The sequence below is a fragment of the Salvelinus alpinus genome, chromosome 1 (genome assembly GCF_045679555.1).
Source record: "Salvelinus alpinus chromosome 1, SLU_Salpinus.1, whole genome shotgun sequence".
NCBI classification, from domain to species: Eukaryota; Metazoa; Chordata; class Actinopteri; order Salmoniformes; family Salmonidae; genus Salvelinus; species Salvelinus alpinus.
The window spans coordinates 98,045,291-98,061,726 of NC_092086.1; the positions used below are offsets into that span (position 1 = coordinate 98,045,291).

Genomic DNA, 16,436 nt, shown 5'->3' on the forward strand with positions numbered 1-16,436 from the left:
CTGCTCCTCAGGTACGATTTAATTATTTTCAGTTTAGAAAAGGAGCGATTGGCACAGGCTACAATTTACAGGCAGAGTCATAAAAAGGAGCATCGCTGTAACTACTTCCCCAAATGTAGCAATGACTGAATTGTAATCCACAATGAGCATCTTGGCCAGGTCTCTCACTGTAGTGTGCTTTGCTATTTCCTTCTTAAAACAGGCCCTGAAAGAGAGTAATTGGTCAGGGAAGCTTGCTGATTTATCTTTGCTGTAATGTTCAGCCAGCCGGCTGGCTGTCTCGTAGAGCGCATCATCATCTGCGTTGGCCAGGGTAGTGGGATGGATGGAGTCAAACAGACTCAATGTTGCCCGCAGACTTAAATCTGTTTGACAGCTGGTGGATAACGATGTCAAGGTTTGCATTAAAGACGTTGACTCTAAAACTACTCTCCCCATCAGACAGTCGCTTGTCCTTGCATAGCTCATCAAAATGACGCCTCGCCTTCCTTCTTCAAGTGTCTTCAAATGCGTTCTGAGCTCCCCATTTGTCGGCAATGGTCCTTGCAGTGACTTTGGCATTCTCAAAATCCTGTCAGAGTCCGGACAGGACCTCTATCATGTCCTTGAGTAGGCTGACTGCTCTGTGCAGGTCTGCGTCTTTGGCCTGTAGCATTTTTAAGACAACGTTCACATTTTCTAAAACCTTAGTCTTCAGAACGACTAAAAAAAATCTAATTTTCAGTGCTGCTGCATCATCCCTCTCGTCCTTCTTGTCACTTAAAAGCACAATCTTGGTGAGGGCCTTCATTACATCCACATATCTGTATCTCAGGGCGGCAAGGGACTCATATCTAGATGACCAGCGGGTGGGACACAGTCATTTTAGAGTTACATTTTCTTTTTCTGATGCAAAATCAAGTATTCCACTCAACATTGACCACCTCTTTATTCTATGCCCGAAGAAGGTGTATAACAGTTCAACAGTATCATAAAACTGTTTAATACCTGGCACATTTTTGACAGTCGTTGAGAGCCAGGTTAATTAAGATGCTGCGCAATGCACATAAACAGCAAGCGCCTCTTTTTCAGATATTCTGGCCTGCAAACCCGAATAGACCCCGCTCATGTTAGCAGCTCCATCATACCCCTGCCCACGACATTTTGAAATATCCAGCCCATTATCCTCTATGCTGCCCAGGATTTGATGTTGAAGCTCAGCTGCTGATGTGTCAGCAGTCTCCAAAAATCCCCAAAACGACTCTGTGATGGTCAGATCTGTGGCGACATTATTTGCATCCCTCATCACTCTCACATAGCGATAAACTTGTCTTAACTGGTCTACTTTGGATACATGTGGTGTCCATAATAATAGGGGGGGGGGGGGGATGAGGCTTACTGCATCTCTCCCTGAATGTCACACTTCACTCGCTCGGCTAAGACATAAATCACCTCATTTTGAAGACTGAGATAGTTAACGGATCCTGCGGGGCGTTCTAAAAGTTATTTCAGAACTGGGTCGTAAAATGACAGCAGTTCAATTATACTGAGAAAATGACCACTGTTGGCCTGCCCCAGCTTTCGACGGTGCCCTCTGAACGCCAAATTACATGATGCAAGTGTGAGTTACATTAACTATGCGCTCCAGCACCTGTCGCCAGAAGATTGCTGCGTTACGCACGCCTCTCTCCGTTTCTGTGTCAATAGTGCCATTGAGCTTCATTACTCATATACCAAACAGGCACCCATGTGAATCTGAATCTCATGACATGCTATTTTGGATGTTAGATGGCGCCAATATCTCACCCCATTCACCCACGCATCAGAAAAGAAAAGGGCTCTCCGATCAGGCAGCAAGGCTAACAATACGCGCAATCTAGCTTGACCGAATAACATAGCCATGTACGTGGTAATTTGATTCCAGCCTTGGTTGTAGTGGTGTAATACGACTGCCGCTTTTCGTCAACTCTTGGGAATGGGCCAGTAAGCTTACACGAGCCTAATGCAATAACGTGCCATTTAACTTTTGCATCCACATTTGTTGCATAATGCCCCATTAGTTGGATAGGTAAAAAGGCTGTCTGTCCCACTTCCACCTGTTTCCTCAGCCGCCACGATTCTAGCCTCACCCTGCTCCTCTTCCTCCCCGCCCGGCCCGGGATAGCTTGTCCGGCCTGGCTTGTGCTCAGGGTCGTATCCACCGATTCCTGACAACCTGTATCCTCCTCTGTCAAAGTTGTTTCTTCTGGCACGATGGAACAGCTTGGCCTTGGCTCACTTGACCCGCTAAAAGCTGCTGCTGGCGATGATAAACCTACATCCTCTTCTGGTCCCGCTACATTGCTTGTGCTAGCAATGGCTGCACTTGAACTGCATTGAAAAAGGAATCCAATTTAACTCATTTTGAAACCTCCTTTGCTTTCTCATTTTTGGCCTTCCACTTTTGTGTTGATACATTACAGATTTTTAAATCACCCTGGTGTGACCGCATCGGCTGAAGCTACACCACTGGTCTGAATACTTATGTAAATAAGGTATGTCATGATGTGACTATCATTAATGTGATGACTGTTATTCATCGAATAATTACCAACTATGTTTAGTTGTTATTAGATTAAATGAATCACGTAACAATTAACTCATTAGGAATTTGGGGCACCAAAGGGGAAAGTTGTTTAACGAGTTAACGTCTCCCGAATTAACTCAACAATATAGAGATCATTTTTTTTTATTTTACCTTTATTTAACTAGACAAGTCAGTTAAGAACAAATTCTTATTTACAATGACGGCCTACCAAGAGGCAAAAGCTCTCCTGCGGGGACGGGGGCCTGGAATTAAAAATAAATAAAAAATACAATACAAATCAAAAGTCACTAATTAATAATTTTCTCATATCAGTCTCCATTTGAACATCGCAGACTTCGTGAATCTGCAGAAACCCGAGTCTCACTGATCATTCTATACCACACAAATTGATTTGATTATTTATTTACTAAGAAACGAAATGATAACATAGGATACACACACGGTATAGGTTATCGATTAGAAACTTAATGCGATGACAACAGGTCCCTAGGACTAACACAATATGACACTTGTTACACAAGATGGAGAGTTAGAGAGAAAGCGAGAAAGAGAAGCAGCACTTGGATACATTTGCAAACTACACTTACAGTAGCCCTAATACCTTGCCCCGAACGGCCGCTCTTTTGGGTAAGAAGTAATGCATGTATTTACGTGCATTATTTACGTGCATTGAGAAGGGTTTGATTGAGCCTTCTTATTTCGGATTGGGCCTTTTTATTTCTCCTTCTCTGATTGTCCACAAGAGGTCACAATGTCCTTCTTCTTAGTTGTCTGTTTACTTGCACTCGTTCTGGAAGAGTGGTCTACTGAGGACGGCTAATCAGCCGTGTCAATGATCCCAGAGTGGTGATGAAAGCAGTGTAGGCAACGATGATTTGAAGAGAATAACCGGATGGTCCTACTTAAATTCACCTTCTTAGATACAGCTACTCAACCGTAGCATTGGATTGTTAGAGGTTCTTTTGTCTTCTTCAACCTTGTGTTGTGTTCCGGAGTCGTGACTATCGTAGACCTCGCTGCAGCTGTGGTCTGTTTTAGTCTGATATGTTAATTTTTAACACAACCCTTTATACCCTTGGGTAAAAAGGGGAGTTTACGTCATGCTGACACATTCTCTGGGCTCCCTGGGGCATGGCTAGTTACGAGGTAAGGTATGATAATTTACTATGATCTCGTTAGAGAACTAAAATCACAATCTTATCGTCACAAACACATTCTCTTTATCCTTGATATTTTCTACACAACGTAAAGGGTGTACACAATGTAAAAACTCTTCAAGTAATGTAATTGTAATGTTTCGTTATGTCTTTATGACAATTTTAATGACATCACAAAATAGACAATTTTCCATATTCCACCTATTATCATTCCCAACATTTGGATATTGAAATATATTGTCCCAGTGTTCATTGTTTGACGTTGAAGTTTTCTTCTGTAACAAAGAAACATTCCATTCACCCAAAATAGAAACCAAAAGGAATCGCCTGCTGCCTACAATTTACAATTGATGTGAGCTGTCAAACCCCCCCCCCCCCCCCCCTCCCCTGCAGGTGAGGGGGCTCTACTGAAAGCTTATCCCCCTGTAACCTGATCATTGGATCCTCACAGGAGAGTAATGACAGGTATATCTGTTCTTTATTATTAATACATTTTCAAAATTTCTATAAATCTGTTTTCAGTTTGTCATTATGGGGTATTGTGTGTAGATTGATGAGGAAAATGATAATTTAATCAATTCAAGAATAAGGCTGTAACGTAACAAAATGTGGGAAAAGGCAAGGGGTCTGAATACTTGTATTTACAGTGGCTTGCGAAAGTATTCACCCCCTTGGCATTTTTCCTATTTTGTTACAACCTGGAATTAAAATGTATATTTTGGGGGGGTTTGTATCATTTGATTTACACAACGTGCTTACCACTTTGAAGATGCAATATATTTTTTGTGAAACAAACAAATAAGACAAAAAAACTGAACTTGAGCGTGCATAACTATTCGTGCGTGCATAACGCCCCAAAAGGCAATACTTTTTGCAGCAATTACAGCTGCAAGACTCTTGGGGTATGTCTCTATAAGCTTGGCACATGTAGCCACTGTGATTTTTGCCCATTCCTCAAGGCAAAACTGCTCCAGCTCCTTCAAATTGGATGGGTTCCGCTGGTGTACAGCAATCTTTAAGTCATACCACAGATTCTCAATTGGATTGAGGTATGGGCTTTGCCTAGGCCATTCCAAGACATTTAAATGTTTCCCCTTAAACCACTCAAGTGTTGCTTTAGCAGTATGCTTAGGGTCATTGTCCTGCTGGAAGGTGAACCTCCGCCCCAGTCTCAAATGTCTGGAAGACTGAAACAGGTTTCCCTCAAGAATTTCCCTGTATTTAGTCTCATCTGACCAGAGTACCTTCTTCCATATGTTTGGGGAGTCTCCCACATGTCTTTTGGCGAACAACAAACGTGTTTGCTTATTTTTTTCTTTAAGCAATGGCTTTTTTCTGGCCACTCTTCCGTAAAGCCCAGCTCTGTGGAGTGTTTGGCTTAAAGTGGTCCTATGGACAGATACTCCAATCTCCGCTGTGGAGCTTTGCAGCTCCTTCAGGGTTATCTTTGGTCTCTTTGTTGCCTCTCTGATTAATTCCCTCCTTGCCTAGTCCGTGAGTTTTGGTGGGCGGCCCTCTCTTGGCAGGTTTGTTGTGGTGCCATATTCTTTCCATTTTTTATAATGGATTTAATGGTGCTCCGTGGGATGTTCTAAGTTTTGGATATTTTTTTAGAACCCAAACCTGATCTGTACTTCACAACTTTGTCCCTGAACTGTTTGGAGAGCTCCTTGGTCTTCATGGTGCCGCTTTCTTTGGTGGTGCCCCTTGTTTAGTGGTGTTCCAGAGTCTGGGGCTTTTTAGAACAGGTGTATATATACTAAGATCCTGTGGAAGATCATGTGACACTTAGATTGCACACAGGTGGACTTTATTTAACAAATTATGTGACTTCTGAAGGTAATTGTTTGCACCAGATCTTATTTAGGGGCTTCATAGCAAAGCGATTGAATACATACGCCCGCACCACTTTTCCGTTTTTTTTTTTTGTTGAATTTTTGGAAACATGTAATTTTTAAATTTCACTTCACCAATTTGGACTATTTTCTGTATGTCCATGACATGAAATCCAAATAAAAATCCATTCAAATGGACTCAGTCGGGATCTCAACTTACTGTTGAGAGTTAGAATAATCAAATACACAATTTTGAAATTTGGTTGGGCATTAGCAGTCACTCAATTAGCCCACGTAAGCTAAATGTTTTTAGATTGGTGAGTTAGTCTAACGGCCAGCTATCTAAACTAGTAAGCATGGTCGAACTACTATTTGATCATTAGTTATCATATTAAAAACTTCAAACATTTGCCTCCACCCTATGGCAAAATGTGTAGAATTGCAGGAAATTAGCTTTAAAACAGCACATTTCTCTCTCCGGACCATGGCAAAATGAGTAGAATTGCATGAAATTAGTTAGAAAATAGCTACATTTTCTCTACGCCCAATGGCAAAATGAGCAGAAAAGGTACAAATGTTTTGCTCGCAAGCTGAGGTGTATGGATGTGGGTATGTAGACCCAGGAGCCACTGCAGCCCCTCATGACGAGTTCCGTTGAACATCTCCGATTTAGGCTATATGTGCGCTCTAGCCAACAGCACACAAATAGCGGAGTGGGCACCAGAGTGGGTACATAAGTGGGTATATGGGTATATATAGTGGGTATGGGTATATAACAGGTCCGGTATGGGTATATAACACAACATGTATTTGTGAGAACTCAGTCGATTTGAAAATGTGATGGAAACCCCTTTAACTTGTATTTTTTATTCGGTACATGGGAATTTAACAGCAAAAGGTATTTTTTTGTGCACTACACAGAATGTACAAAACATTAAGGACACCTGCTCTTTCCAGGTGAATGAAAGTTCAGCTATGATCCCTTATTGATGTCACTTGTTAAATCCACTTCAAATCATTGTAGATGAAGGGGAGGAGACAGGTTAAAAAAGGATTTTTAAGTCTTGAGAAAATTCAGACATCGATTGTGAATGTGTGCCATTCAGAGGGTGAATGAGCAAGACAAAAGATTTAAGTGCCTTTGAATGGGATATTGTAGTATGTGCCCGGGGCACCGGTTTGTGTCGAAGTGCAACGCTGCTGGGTTTTTCACGCTCAACAGTTTCCCATGTGTATCAATAATGGTCCACCACCCAAAGGACATCAGTAAGCTTCACAAAGCTATGGGAAGTATTGGAGTCAACATGGGCCAGCATCCCTGTGGAACGCTTTGACACCTTGTAGAGTCCATGCCCCAAAGAAATGAGGGCAAAAGGGAGGGCAAAAGGGGGGGCGGGGTGCAACTCAATATTAGGAAGGTGTCCTTAATGTTTTGTACACTTATTGTACGTCACCACGCACATGTCTGGTGGGAAAATGTGCATTGTTTTATGTGGATTTTTGAATATTTGCATGAAAATCTGGAAACTTAGCTATTGTGCTGTCGCCAGATGGACTTTAGATGTTGGAAACATTGCCATCACTCCAAAGTAAATTTGATGGCAAAGTTGTTTCCTACTAATTATTTGCCAACTCCTATATCATCGTATTTACAGACCAATATAGTTTAATTTTGACAAAACAGTTATTAGCCCCCATTCAGAATGACTGAGCAGCAATATGGCGGAGGCATTTTGAGAACTTTCATAACAATGGCATGACGCAACCGAGTGACGGAAGTGCAATCAATGAATAGTAGGCTACTGTAACATCTTATAAAATGTGCATCCACTGTCCCACAGCCCAGACAGTCAATTTATAAACTTAATCTCCCCTGGAAAAAAGCATCTAGACAATATTTCCTCATGCTACTAGGCTAGCATTTGGTTTGCAGCAGTTTGGGTTTGTCTAAACCGTTGCTGTTTGCTTAAATAATCCATAGAATTTGTTTTTAAGCACTCAAAATGTTTTAGTTTGAACATTCTGATTTTTTCTTTGTGGCCATGATTTCAGTTTAGAATGTTGTACCTTGCATTCCGACATTGAAATTAATGGGGATAGAAGAGTGGAAGATTGAATAAATACTCGTATAAATGGTGATTTTTTTACTGTAGCTCGTTAATTATTAATTACTTTTATTTCTTATTTTTTTATTAACATGTATTTCTCTTGATACTACATTGTTGGTTAAGGGCTTGTAAGCATTTCACTGCAAAAGTCTACACCTATTGTACTCGGCGCATGTAACAAATACAATTTGATTTGATTCCCGTCTCATTATGAACCTACAGTTGAAGTCAGAAGTTTACATACACTTAGGTTGGAGTCATTAAAACTCGTTTTTTAACCACTCCACAAATTTCTTGTTAACAAACTATAGTTTTGGCAAGTCTGTTAGGGCATCTACTTTGTGCATGACACAAGTCATTTTTCCAACAATTGTTTACAGACAGATTATTTCACTTATTATTCACTGTATCATAATTTTGAATTATGGCGAGCTTCAATGCCATACAACTCTCCTTCCGTGGCCTCCAACTGCTCTTAAATACAAGTAAAACCAAATGCATGCTCTTCAACCGATCACTGCCTGCTCCTGCCCGCCTGTCCAACATCACTACTTTGGACGGCTCTGACTTAGAATATGTGAACACCTACAAATACCTAGGTGTCTGGTTAGACTGTAAACTCTCCTTCCAGACTCACATCAAACATCTCCAATCCAAAGTCAAATCTAGAATTGGCTTCCTATTCCGCAACAAAGCATCCTTTACTCATGCTGCCAAACATACCCTTGTAAAACTGACCATCCTACCAATCCTCGACTTCGGTGATGTCATTTACAAAATAGCCTCCAAAACCCTACTCAATAAATTGGATGCAGTCTATCACAGTGCCATCCGTTTTGTCACCAAAGCCCCATATACTACCCACCACTGCGACCTGTACACTCTCGTTGGCTGGCCCTCGCTTCATACTCGTCGCCAAACCCACTGGTTCCAGGTCATCTACAAGACCCTGCTAGGTAAAGTCCCCCCTTATCTCAGCTCGCTGGTCACCATAGCAGCACCTACCTGTAGCACGCGCTCCAGCAGGTATATCTCTCTAGTCACCCCCAAAACCAATTCTTCCTTTGGACGCCTCTCCTTCCAGTTCTCTGCTGCCAATGACTGGAACGAACTACAAAAATCTCTGAAACTGGAAACACCTATCTCCCTCACTAGCTTTAAGCACCAGCTGTCAGAGCAGCTCATAGATTACTGCACCTGTACATAACCCATCTACAATTTAGCCCAAACAACTACCTCTTTACCTACTGTATTTATTTATTAATTTATTTTGCTCCTTTGCACCCCATTATTTCTGTCTCTACTTTGCACTTTCTTCCACTGCAAACCAACCATTCCATTGTTTTATTTTTATTTATTTTTTATTTATTTTTTTTTTTTTTTTTTTTTTATTTTTTTTTTTTTTATTTTTTTTTTTTTACTTGCTGTGTTGTACTCACTTCGCCTCCATGGCCTTTTATATTTTTATTTATTTATACATATATTTGTTTGCCTTCACCTCCCTTATCTCACCTCACTTGCTCACATTGTATATAGACTTATTTTTTTTATTTTTTTTCACTGTATTATTGACTATATGTTTGTTTTACTCCATGTGTAACTATGTGTTGTTGTATGTGTCGAACTGCTTTGCTTTATCTTGGCCAGGTCGCAATTGTAAATGAGAACGTGTTCTCAATTTGCCTACCTGGTTAAATAAAGGTTAAATAAAAAAAAATAATTCCAGTGGGTCAGAAGTTTACATACACTAAGTTGACTGTGCCGTTAAACAGCTTGGAAAATTCCAGAAAATTATGTCATGGCTTTAGAAGCTTCTGATAGGCTAATTGACATAATTTGAGTCAATTGGAGGTGTACCTGTGGATGGTGTACCAATTGGAGGTATACCTGCGTTCTGTCTCCTAGAGATGAACGTACTTTGGCGGGAGAAGTTAAAATCTGGAGGAAACATGTACAAATAAATCTATATTCACAGTAAAACGAGTCCTATATCAACATAACCTGAAAGGCCGCTCAGCAAGGAAGAAGCCACTGCTCCAAAACTGCCATAAAAAAGCCAGACTACGGTTTGCAACTGCACATTGGGAAAAAAATCATACTTTTTGGAGAAATATCCTCTGGTCTGATGAAACAGAAATATGACTGTTTGGCCATAATGACCATCATTATGTTTGGAGGAAAAAGGGGGAGGCTTGCAAGCCGAAGAACAAAATCCCAACCGTGAAGCACGGGGGTGGCAGCATCATGTTGTGGGGATGCTTTGCTGCAGGAGGGACTAGTGCACTTCACAAAATAGATGGCATCATTAGGGGGGAAAATGATGTGAAGATATTGAAGCAACATCTCAAGACATCAGTCAGGAAGTTAAAACCTCTCTGAACCACCCATCCCGGATCCGGGATAATTGTCATCAGCAACGCTGAATAGCATAGCGCCACAGTCAAATAATATTACTAGAAAATATTCATATTCATGAAATCACAAGTGCAATATTGCAAAATACAGCTTAGCCTTTTGTTAATCCACCTGTCGTCTCAGATTTTGAAATTATGCTTTACAGCGAAAGCAATACAAGCGTTTGTGTAAGTTTATCGATCGCTCGACAAAACATTAAGTACACTTAGCATCAGGTAACTTGGTCACGAAAATCAGAAAAGCAATCAAATTAATCGTTTACCTTTGATGATCTTCGGATGTTTTCACTCACGAGACTCCCAGTTAGACAACAAATGTTCCTTTTGTTCCATAAAGATATTTTTATATCCAAATACCTCCGTTCGTTTCGCGCATTATGCTGAGAAATCCACAGGAAAAAGCGTTCACGACAAAGCAGACAAAAATTCCAGATAATATCCATAAGGTCCACAGAAACATGTCAAAAACGTTTTTTATAATCAATCCTCAGGTGGTTTTTCAAATATCTATTCGATAATATATCAACCGGGAGTGTTGGTTTTTCACTAGGACCGGGAGTAACAATGGCTGCCTTTCTCTGTTGTTTCTCTGTCTCTGTTACAACTCACTCTGAGAGCCCCCACCTATCCACTTACACAATGTGATCGTTCTCGCTCATTTTTCAAAATAAAAGCCTGAAACTATGTCTAAAGGCTGTTGACACCTTAGGGAAGCCATAGAAAAAGGAATCTGGTTGATATCCCTTTAAATGGGTAATAGGGATGCATATGAACAGAGAGGTTTCAAAAACAGAGGCACTTCCTGATTGGATTTTCCTCAGGTTTTAGCCTGCAATATCAGTTCTGTTAAACTCACAGACAAAATTTTGACCGTTTTGGAAACTTTAGAGTGTTTTCTATACTAATCTGACAATTATGTGCATATTCTAGTTTCGGGGGCTGAGAAATAGGCAGTTTCAAATGGGTACGTTTTTTAGCCAAAAACAAAAATACTGCCCCCTACACTTAAAGCTTGGTCGCAAATGCGTCTTCCAAATGGACAATGACCCCAATCATACTTCCAAAGTTGTGGCAAAATGGCTTAAGGACAACAAAGTCAAGGTATTGGAGTGGCCATCACAAAACCCTGACCTCAATCCCATTGAAAATTTGTGGGCAGAACTGAAAAAGCGTGTGCGAGCAAGGAGGCCTACAACCCTGACTCAGTTACACCAGCTCTGTCAGGAGGAATGGGCCAACATTCACCCAACTTATTGTGGAAAGCTTGTGGAAGGCTACCCGAAACATTTGACCCAAGTTAAATCATTTAAAGGCAATGCTACCAAATACTAATTGCGTGTATGTAAACTTCTGACCCACTAGGAATGTGATGAAAGAAATAAAAGCTGAAATAAATTATTCTCTCTACTATTATTCTGACATTTCACATTCTTAAAATAAAGTGGTGATCCTAACTGACCTAAGAAAGGGAATCTTTTCTCGGATTAAATGTCAGGAATTGTGAAATACTGAGTTTAAATGTATTTGGCTAAGGTGTATGTAAACTTCCGACTTCAACTGTATATGACTAGAAGACAAGACAGGATATTGAAGTAAATAAATCAAATAGGCCTAACCATTCCATACACCCCAATCCATAAGAGCATTATTTGTCATCTTCTGCCAACTGTCTTTGTGGCATCATGTTTAATTAGTAATTTTCAGTGTAACTGTAAGCTTACAGTATATCTAGCCTAACCATCTTAGCATGGAATTTACAGTAAGTCAATGTTGATAGCCTACATGTTATACCATAATGGTGTTGAATTTCAATGTGTTGAAACTGCAGTGTACTGTGTAGATCTATACAATATTGCAGTGGGAGTTGCTGAGCTAAAACTGGGGCAGGGATAGGCTAGACTGTTTCCATTCAGCATGTTTCGGACTCAGTGTACACTGCAAAGCGGCACTCTAAAAGGATGGACAGAATAGGCAGAAATCATGAGATGCAATTCGCCTTACTCGTCAACAAAAGTGTTGGATGTGAGAAAGTGATAGAAACATTGTCATCATGAACTGAGGTTGTTAAAGCAAGGTTGCAGTCTTTAAGAAGGTTGTGCAAAGTAAATTCATTTTACAAGATGTCAGGGCTACATCATTACCCTATCAGTGAACACAATCCACACAAATTACTCCAATGTGCAGGATAATGCAGACACTGCAATTTCCAAGCATGCAGCATTCTTCTCTCTCACACACTCACACTCACATACACACATACTCACCTGGGGATATAGAGTGGCAGGTGTATTACCTTTCACTCAGGTGTATGATACAAAATGGTAGTGTTATGTGATAACTGGGGTCGGGCATTTATTTGTATGTATATGATTGTGCTTATTTAGGCTAGGTTATGCATTTGCCATTTTCAAAGACTAAGCCCATTTATTTTTATATTCTTTAATTAATTAATTTAAAGGATTGACTAAGTTTACATGGAATTGAATCCAAGCCAGATGCTTAATGAGAAAAATATACTGTTTTGAGAGGTGATTTTACACCACTGCACAATTTGCAAAGGGAGTCAGGGATTAATGTCACATCACTTCCTCACATCAAGGCATTATGGTCCTGTGTGGCTCAGTTGGTATAGCATGGTGCTTGCGGAGGACAAGTAAGAAAATGTAGGCACTCACTACTGTAAGTCGCTCTGGATAAGAGTGTCTGCTAAATTACTAAAATGTAAATGTACAATTATCTTCAGATTCTTTGGACTTCACTACCAAGTACCTGAGTGATATCAAACGATCAGCAACTTGATCTGTATGGTATTGGGTTGTAAAAATTACAAAAATACCAGGTTTAATGTGCCCAATGGACTTTTGTTTAAGAGTAAAATTTCTTTGACACCCCAAACATCTCTCTCAGTGGTCTTCAGTACCTGAAAATTAGCTATCATTCCTAGTGAGCCTCTTCTCATGTCCATGGTCACTAATTTTAATAATTCATAGAACACCGAAAACAGACAGATCCTGAGTCCATTTAAGTGCCTAATACGTAAGGGGATTTCCTGCCAACGAATTTACCAAATGAAGCTGCTGCTCCAACAATGACAGAGCTGTCAGTCATTTGACTGATATGACATAAGTCACATCTTGCAGCAGCCACACACTTGATCCTCAAAACTGATGCCATGAAAGCCACACTACAAACATGGCACGATGGCTTATCCATCTACAGTGAAATGGTCATTGGGCTGGGTGTGTCAAATGTAGGAGTGTCAGGAATAGGAGTACATCATGTGGAAAGTTGACACAACAGTATGTCTTTACCAATGGCATACTGTAGCCATATCACACTGAAACCTAGGCCTGCCTCTGGCTTGAGCATAAATGAATTACATCATTCCATATTTCATGCAGAAGCTACCTGATTGGTAATGACTGATTGATGTTGACCATTGTTGCAGTTTGCTGTCTGACTAAAAATGTCACATGACATGTTCTCAGTCAACATGAACATCAAAACATTGTTTCCAAAAGACAAGCATCAATTCCTACATCTCACCTTCGGCCACTGTTTCTTCAATAGTGACTTGGTGCCGCCCAATAGTACATGAACGACCAATTAAATTGCCACCTGCATGGCTGGATCCACTGCTACCCCCTCCAGAACCAGGTCCAGAACTGACCAACTCCCGACGAGATGAATCAAAAAACTTCCTCATTATAGTTATGTCAGATCTCGATGATCAGGAAAAATTATCCTCACTTCGATACAGACTGCTCAAATGTCCTTGTTTACAGTTGTGCCAGTTTCACAAATGTATGTATTGTGCCAGTTTCACAAATCTTGTATTTCTGGACAAGGCCGAAGGTTTGTCTGACACAGCCAGTCTTGTTGTTTGCAGATGCCAAAACAGCTGTGATTTCTTCACCAGCACTGGCAGCAGTTAGTTATCTCATCATTGACTAAGTAGCTAGCAATCTCGGAATGACCCCTCTACTATTTGCTTGACAGACTAGATATAGAGACAAGATAGCAGACTAAAATAATTCCGCTAAACCTTGTGCAGTATTATATTTGCTATCGTCTTGGAGGACATTTCTCCATCAATACAGCTGTTCAGGGGGTTGTGGGTCCCTCCAACTCCGCGGCTAGTTTATGACATTTCATGTAGCTAAGGTTATCCAGGTTATCCTCTAAAAATTACGTCCGTTGCAATATATCCCCGGTGCAACGTGCAAATGTTACACGATCCTTCCATTTTCAATGTCTTTCGGCAAATATGATTATTTCCAAGTCTACTACAACACATCATCTAGCTAGCTACAATTAGCTAAAGGCTAGTAGGCTGCACACGGACCGCTAGCTAGCTATTTGGCAACAGGAAATGAATATCAAACTGACAGGAAATGGTCATTCCGATACTGAGTGTACCGATTGTAGCTAGATACTTTCGATCTCAGTTTGGTTTGATAGCTCCGTTAGAAAATATAGATAAATAATAGCCAGCTAGTTAGTGGTTCATGTTATGTACTCAAGCTAGGCTAAAACAAGCTTCGGCTACACGACAACATCAACATAGCTGCAGCTGCCTGCTAAGGCTTTACAGCAGTGGAGTCATGATATCTATTTCTACGATTGGGGGGGCACTGGTGGGGAGCATCTATAGCATATATGTCAGAGTCAAGGCCCGCGGGCCACATCCGGCCCGCGAGAAGGTTTTTTACGGCCCCTGGGATGATCTTGATTTATTATTAGAACCGGCCCGCAGACCGCAGCAAGCCGGCAGCCCGCAGATCTTTTACACGCACCAATACTACATTTCCCACAATGCAACGGTGACGCACCGAGCAGTAGGCTGCTGTGTAAATGAGATGGAGCTGCCTTGGGAAAAACTCGTGGGTTTGACAACCGACGGAGCACCTGCGATGTGTGGACACAGGAGCGGACTGGTGGCGAAGATACGGGAAAAGATGCAAGAGGAAAACGCGACAGGTGAGCTGACAGCTTATCATTGTATCATACACCAGGAAGCGTTGTGCGGTAAAGCCTTGAAAATGGAGCATGTAATGAGCATCATCACGCGCACAGTTAACTTTATCAGAGCCAAAGGTTTGAATCACCGCCAGTTCAAGGCATTTCTGACGGAGTTAGAAACGGAGCATGGTGATTTGCCTTATCACACAGAGGTGCGATGGCTAAGCCAGGGAAAGGTGCCTTGAATACCGGTTTCTTTCATTTAATGTTCATGTTATGGGGATTTTTATATAAAGGAAATTTGTCTTTTGTGTCTGTTGAAAATTAAAGATTACTGACAGAGCCATAAGAAAATATTGCTTTATTTATCTGATCATATTGGAATATATTTGTTAGGTTTTCAGTAGGTTCAATTAGGTTCACTAGACTATATGCGTCATTTAAAAATTTTTCAATGAACATTCGAACAGTCCGGCCCTCGGCTTGTAGCTAAATTTTTTATTTGGCCCTCCGTCCATTTGACTTTGACACCCCTGATCTATAGCATCCAATTTGCGACAGATTTTAATGCGAATATTCTCAAATGCATTAAAAAAATGCGCATTTCCCACCAGATATATGTTTCTATCAAACTGACTTTTTACAGATGAAAGGCAGTGCGGGATGACTTGGTGCACATACAACTTGTACCGTTACATTCCCATGTAGGCTACCGAATGAAAAAGACAGGTTAAATGAGTTTCCATCGCATGTTCAACTCTACTGATGGTTTTGTCATAAAACTGTTATATTGAAAATGTGCCCAATCTTTCTTGGCACATGCGCTCTAGCCAACAGCTCGCAGATTACGTGCGTAGGCTACCCCATTATGAATTTATAATGGTTATTAAGAGCGATATTATTTCTATTTTTCAAACAGCAGCCAAGCTTCGATCATCATGTCACCAGAGTAAGACACTCGATATTTCTTGGAAAAAAATTGCATCAAGCTCATCACCTTGCACATTCACCACCCTGTTTTTGATTGGATTCATTAGGATCCCCATTAGACGACGCCAATGGCGACAGCTAGGCTTACTGGGGTCCGACATATAACGAAAAAGACATTACAGACAAAATACTTTACAATTTACATTTTAAAACATTAACATGTAGTGTGAGTGCATCTATCAGTTACACATACAGTGCCTTCGGAAAGTATTCAGACCCCTGGACTTTTTTCACATGTTGTTACGTTACAGCCTTGTTCTAAAATTGATTAAATAAATAAAAATCCTTAGCAATCTAAACACTACCCCATGATGACAAAAGGAAAACAGGTTTTTAGAAATGTTTGCAAATTTATTAAAAACAGAAATACCTTATTTACATAAGTATTCAGAGCCTTTATGAAA

At 40.6% G+C, this 16,436-nt stretch overlaps 1 protein-coding gene across 8 annotated transcripts in view; it reads right to left on the reverse strand.

Annotated features, from left to right (window-relative positions):
- Positions 1-15,583, reverse strand: part of LOC139535909 (AP2-associated protein kinase 1-like) — a 102,528-nt gene extending 86,945 nt beyond the window's left edge. For 5 of the 8 annotated variants that reach the window (XR_011667228.1, XR_011667227.1, XR_011667226.1 and 2 more), the window contains exon 1: positions 13,627-15,583. Coding sequence is in view for 4 of the 8 variants with exons in the window: in XM_071335883.1 (XP_071191984.1) it covers positions 13,627-13,786 (160 nt within the window). In the remaining 4 variants the exon portion in view is untranslated. The remainder of the gene's footprint in view (positions 1-13,626) is intronic. The other 3 variants (XM_071335865.1, XM_071335873.1, XM_071335857.1) reach the window with 1 other exon arrangement.
- Positions 15,584-16,436: the final 853 nt, after the last annotated feature.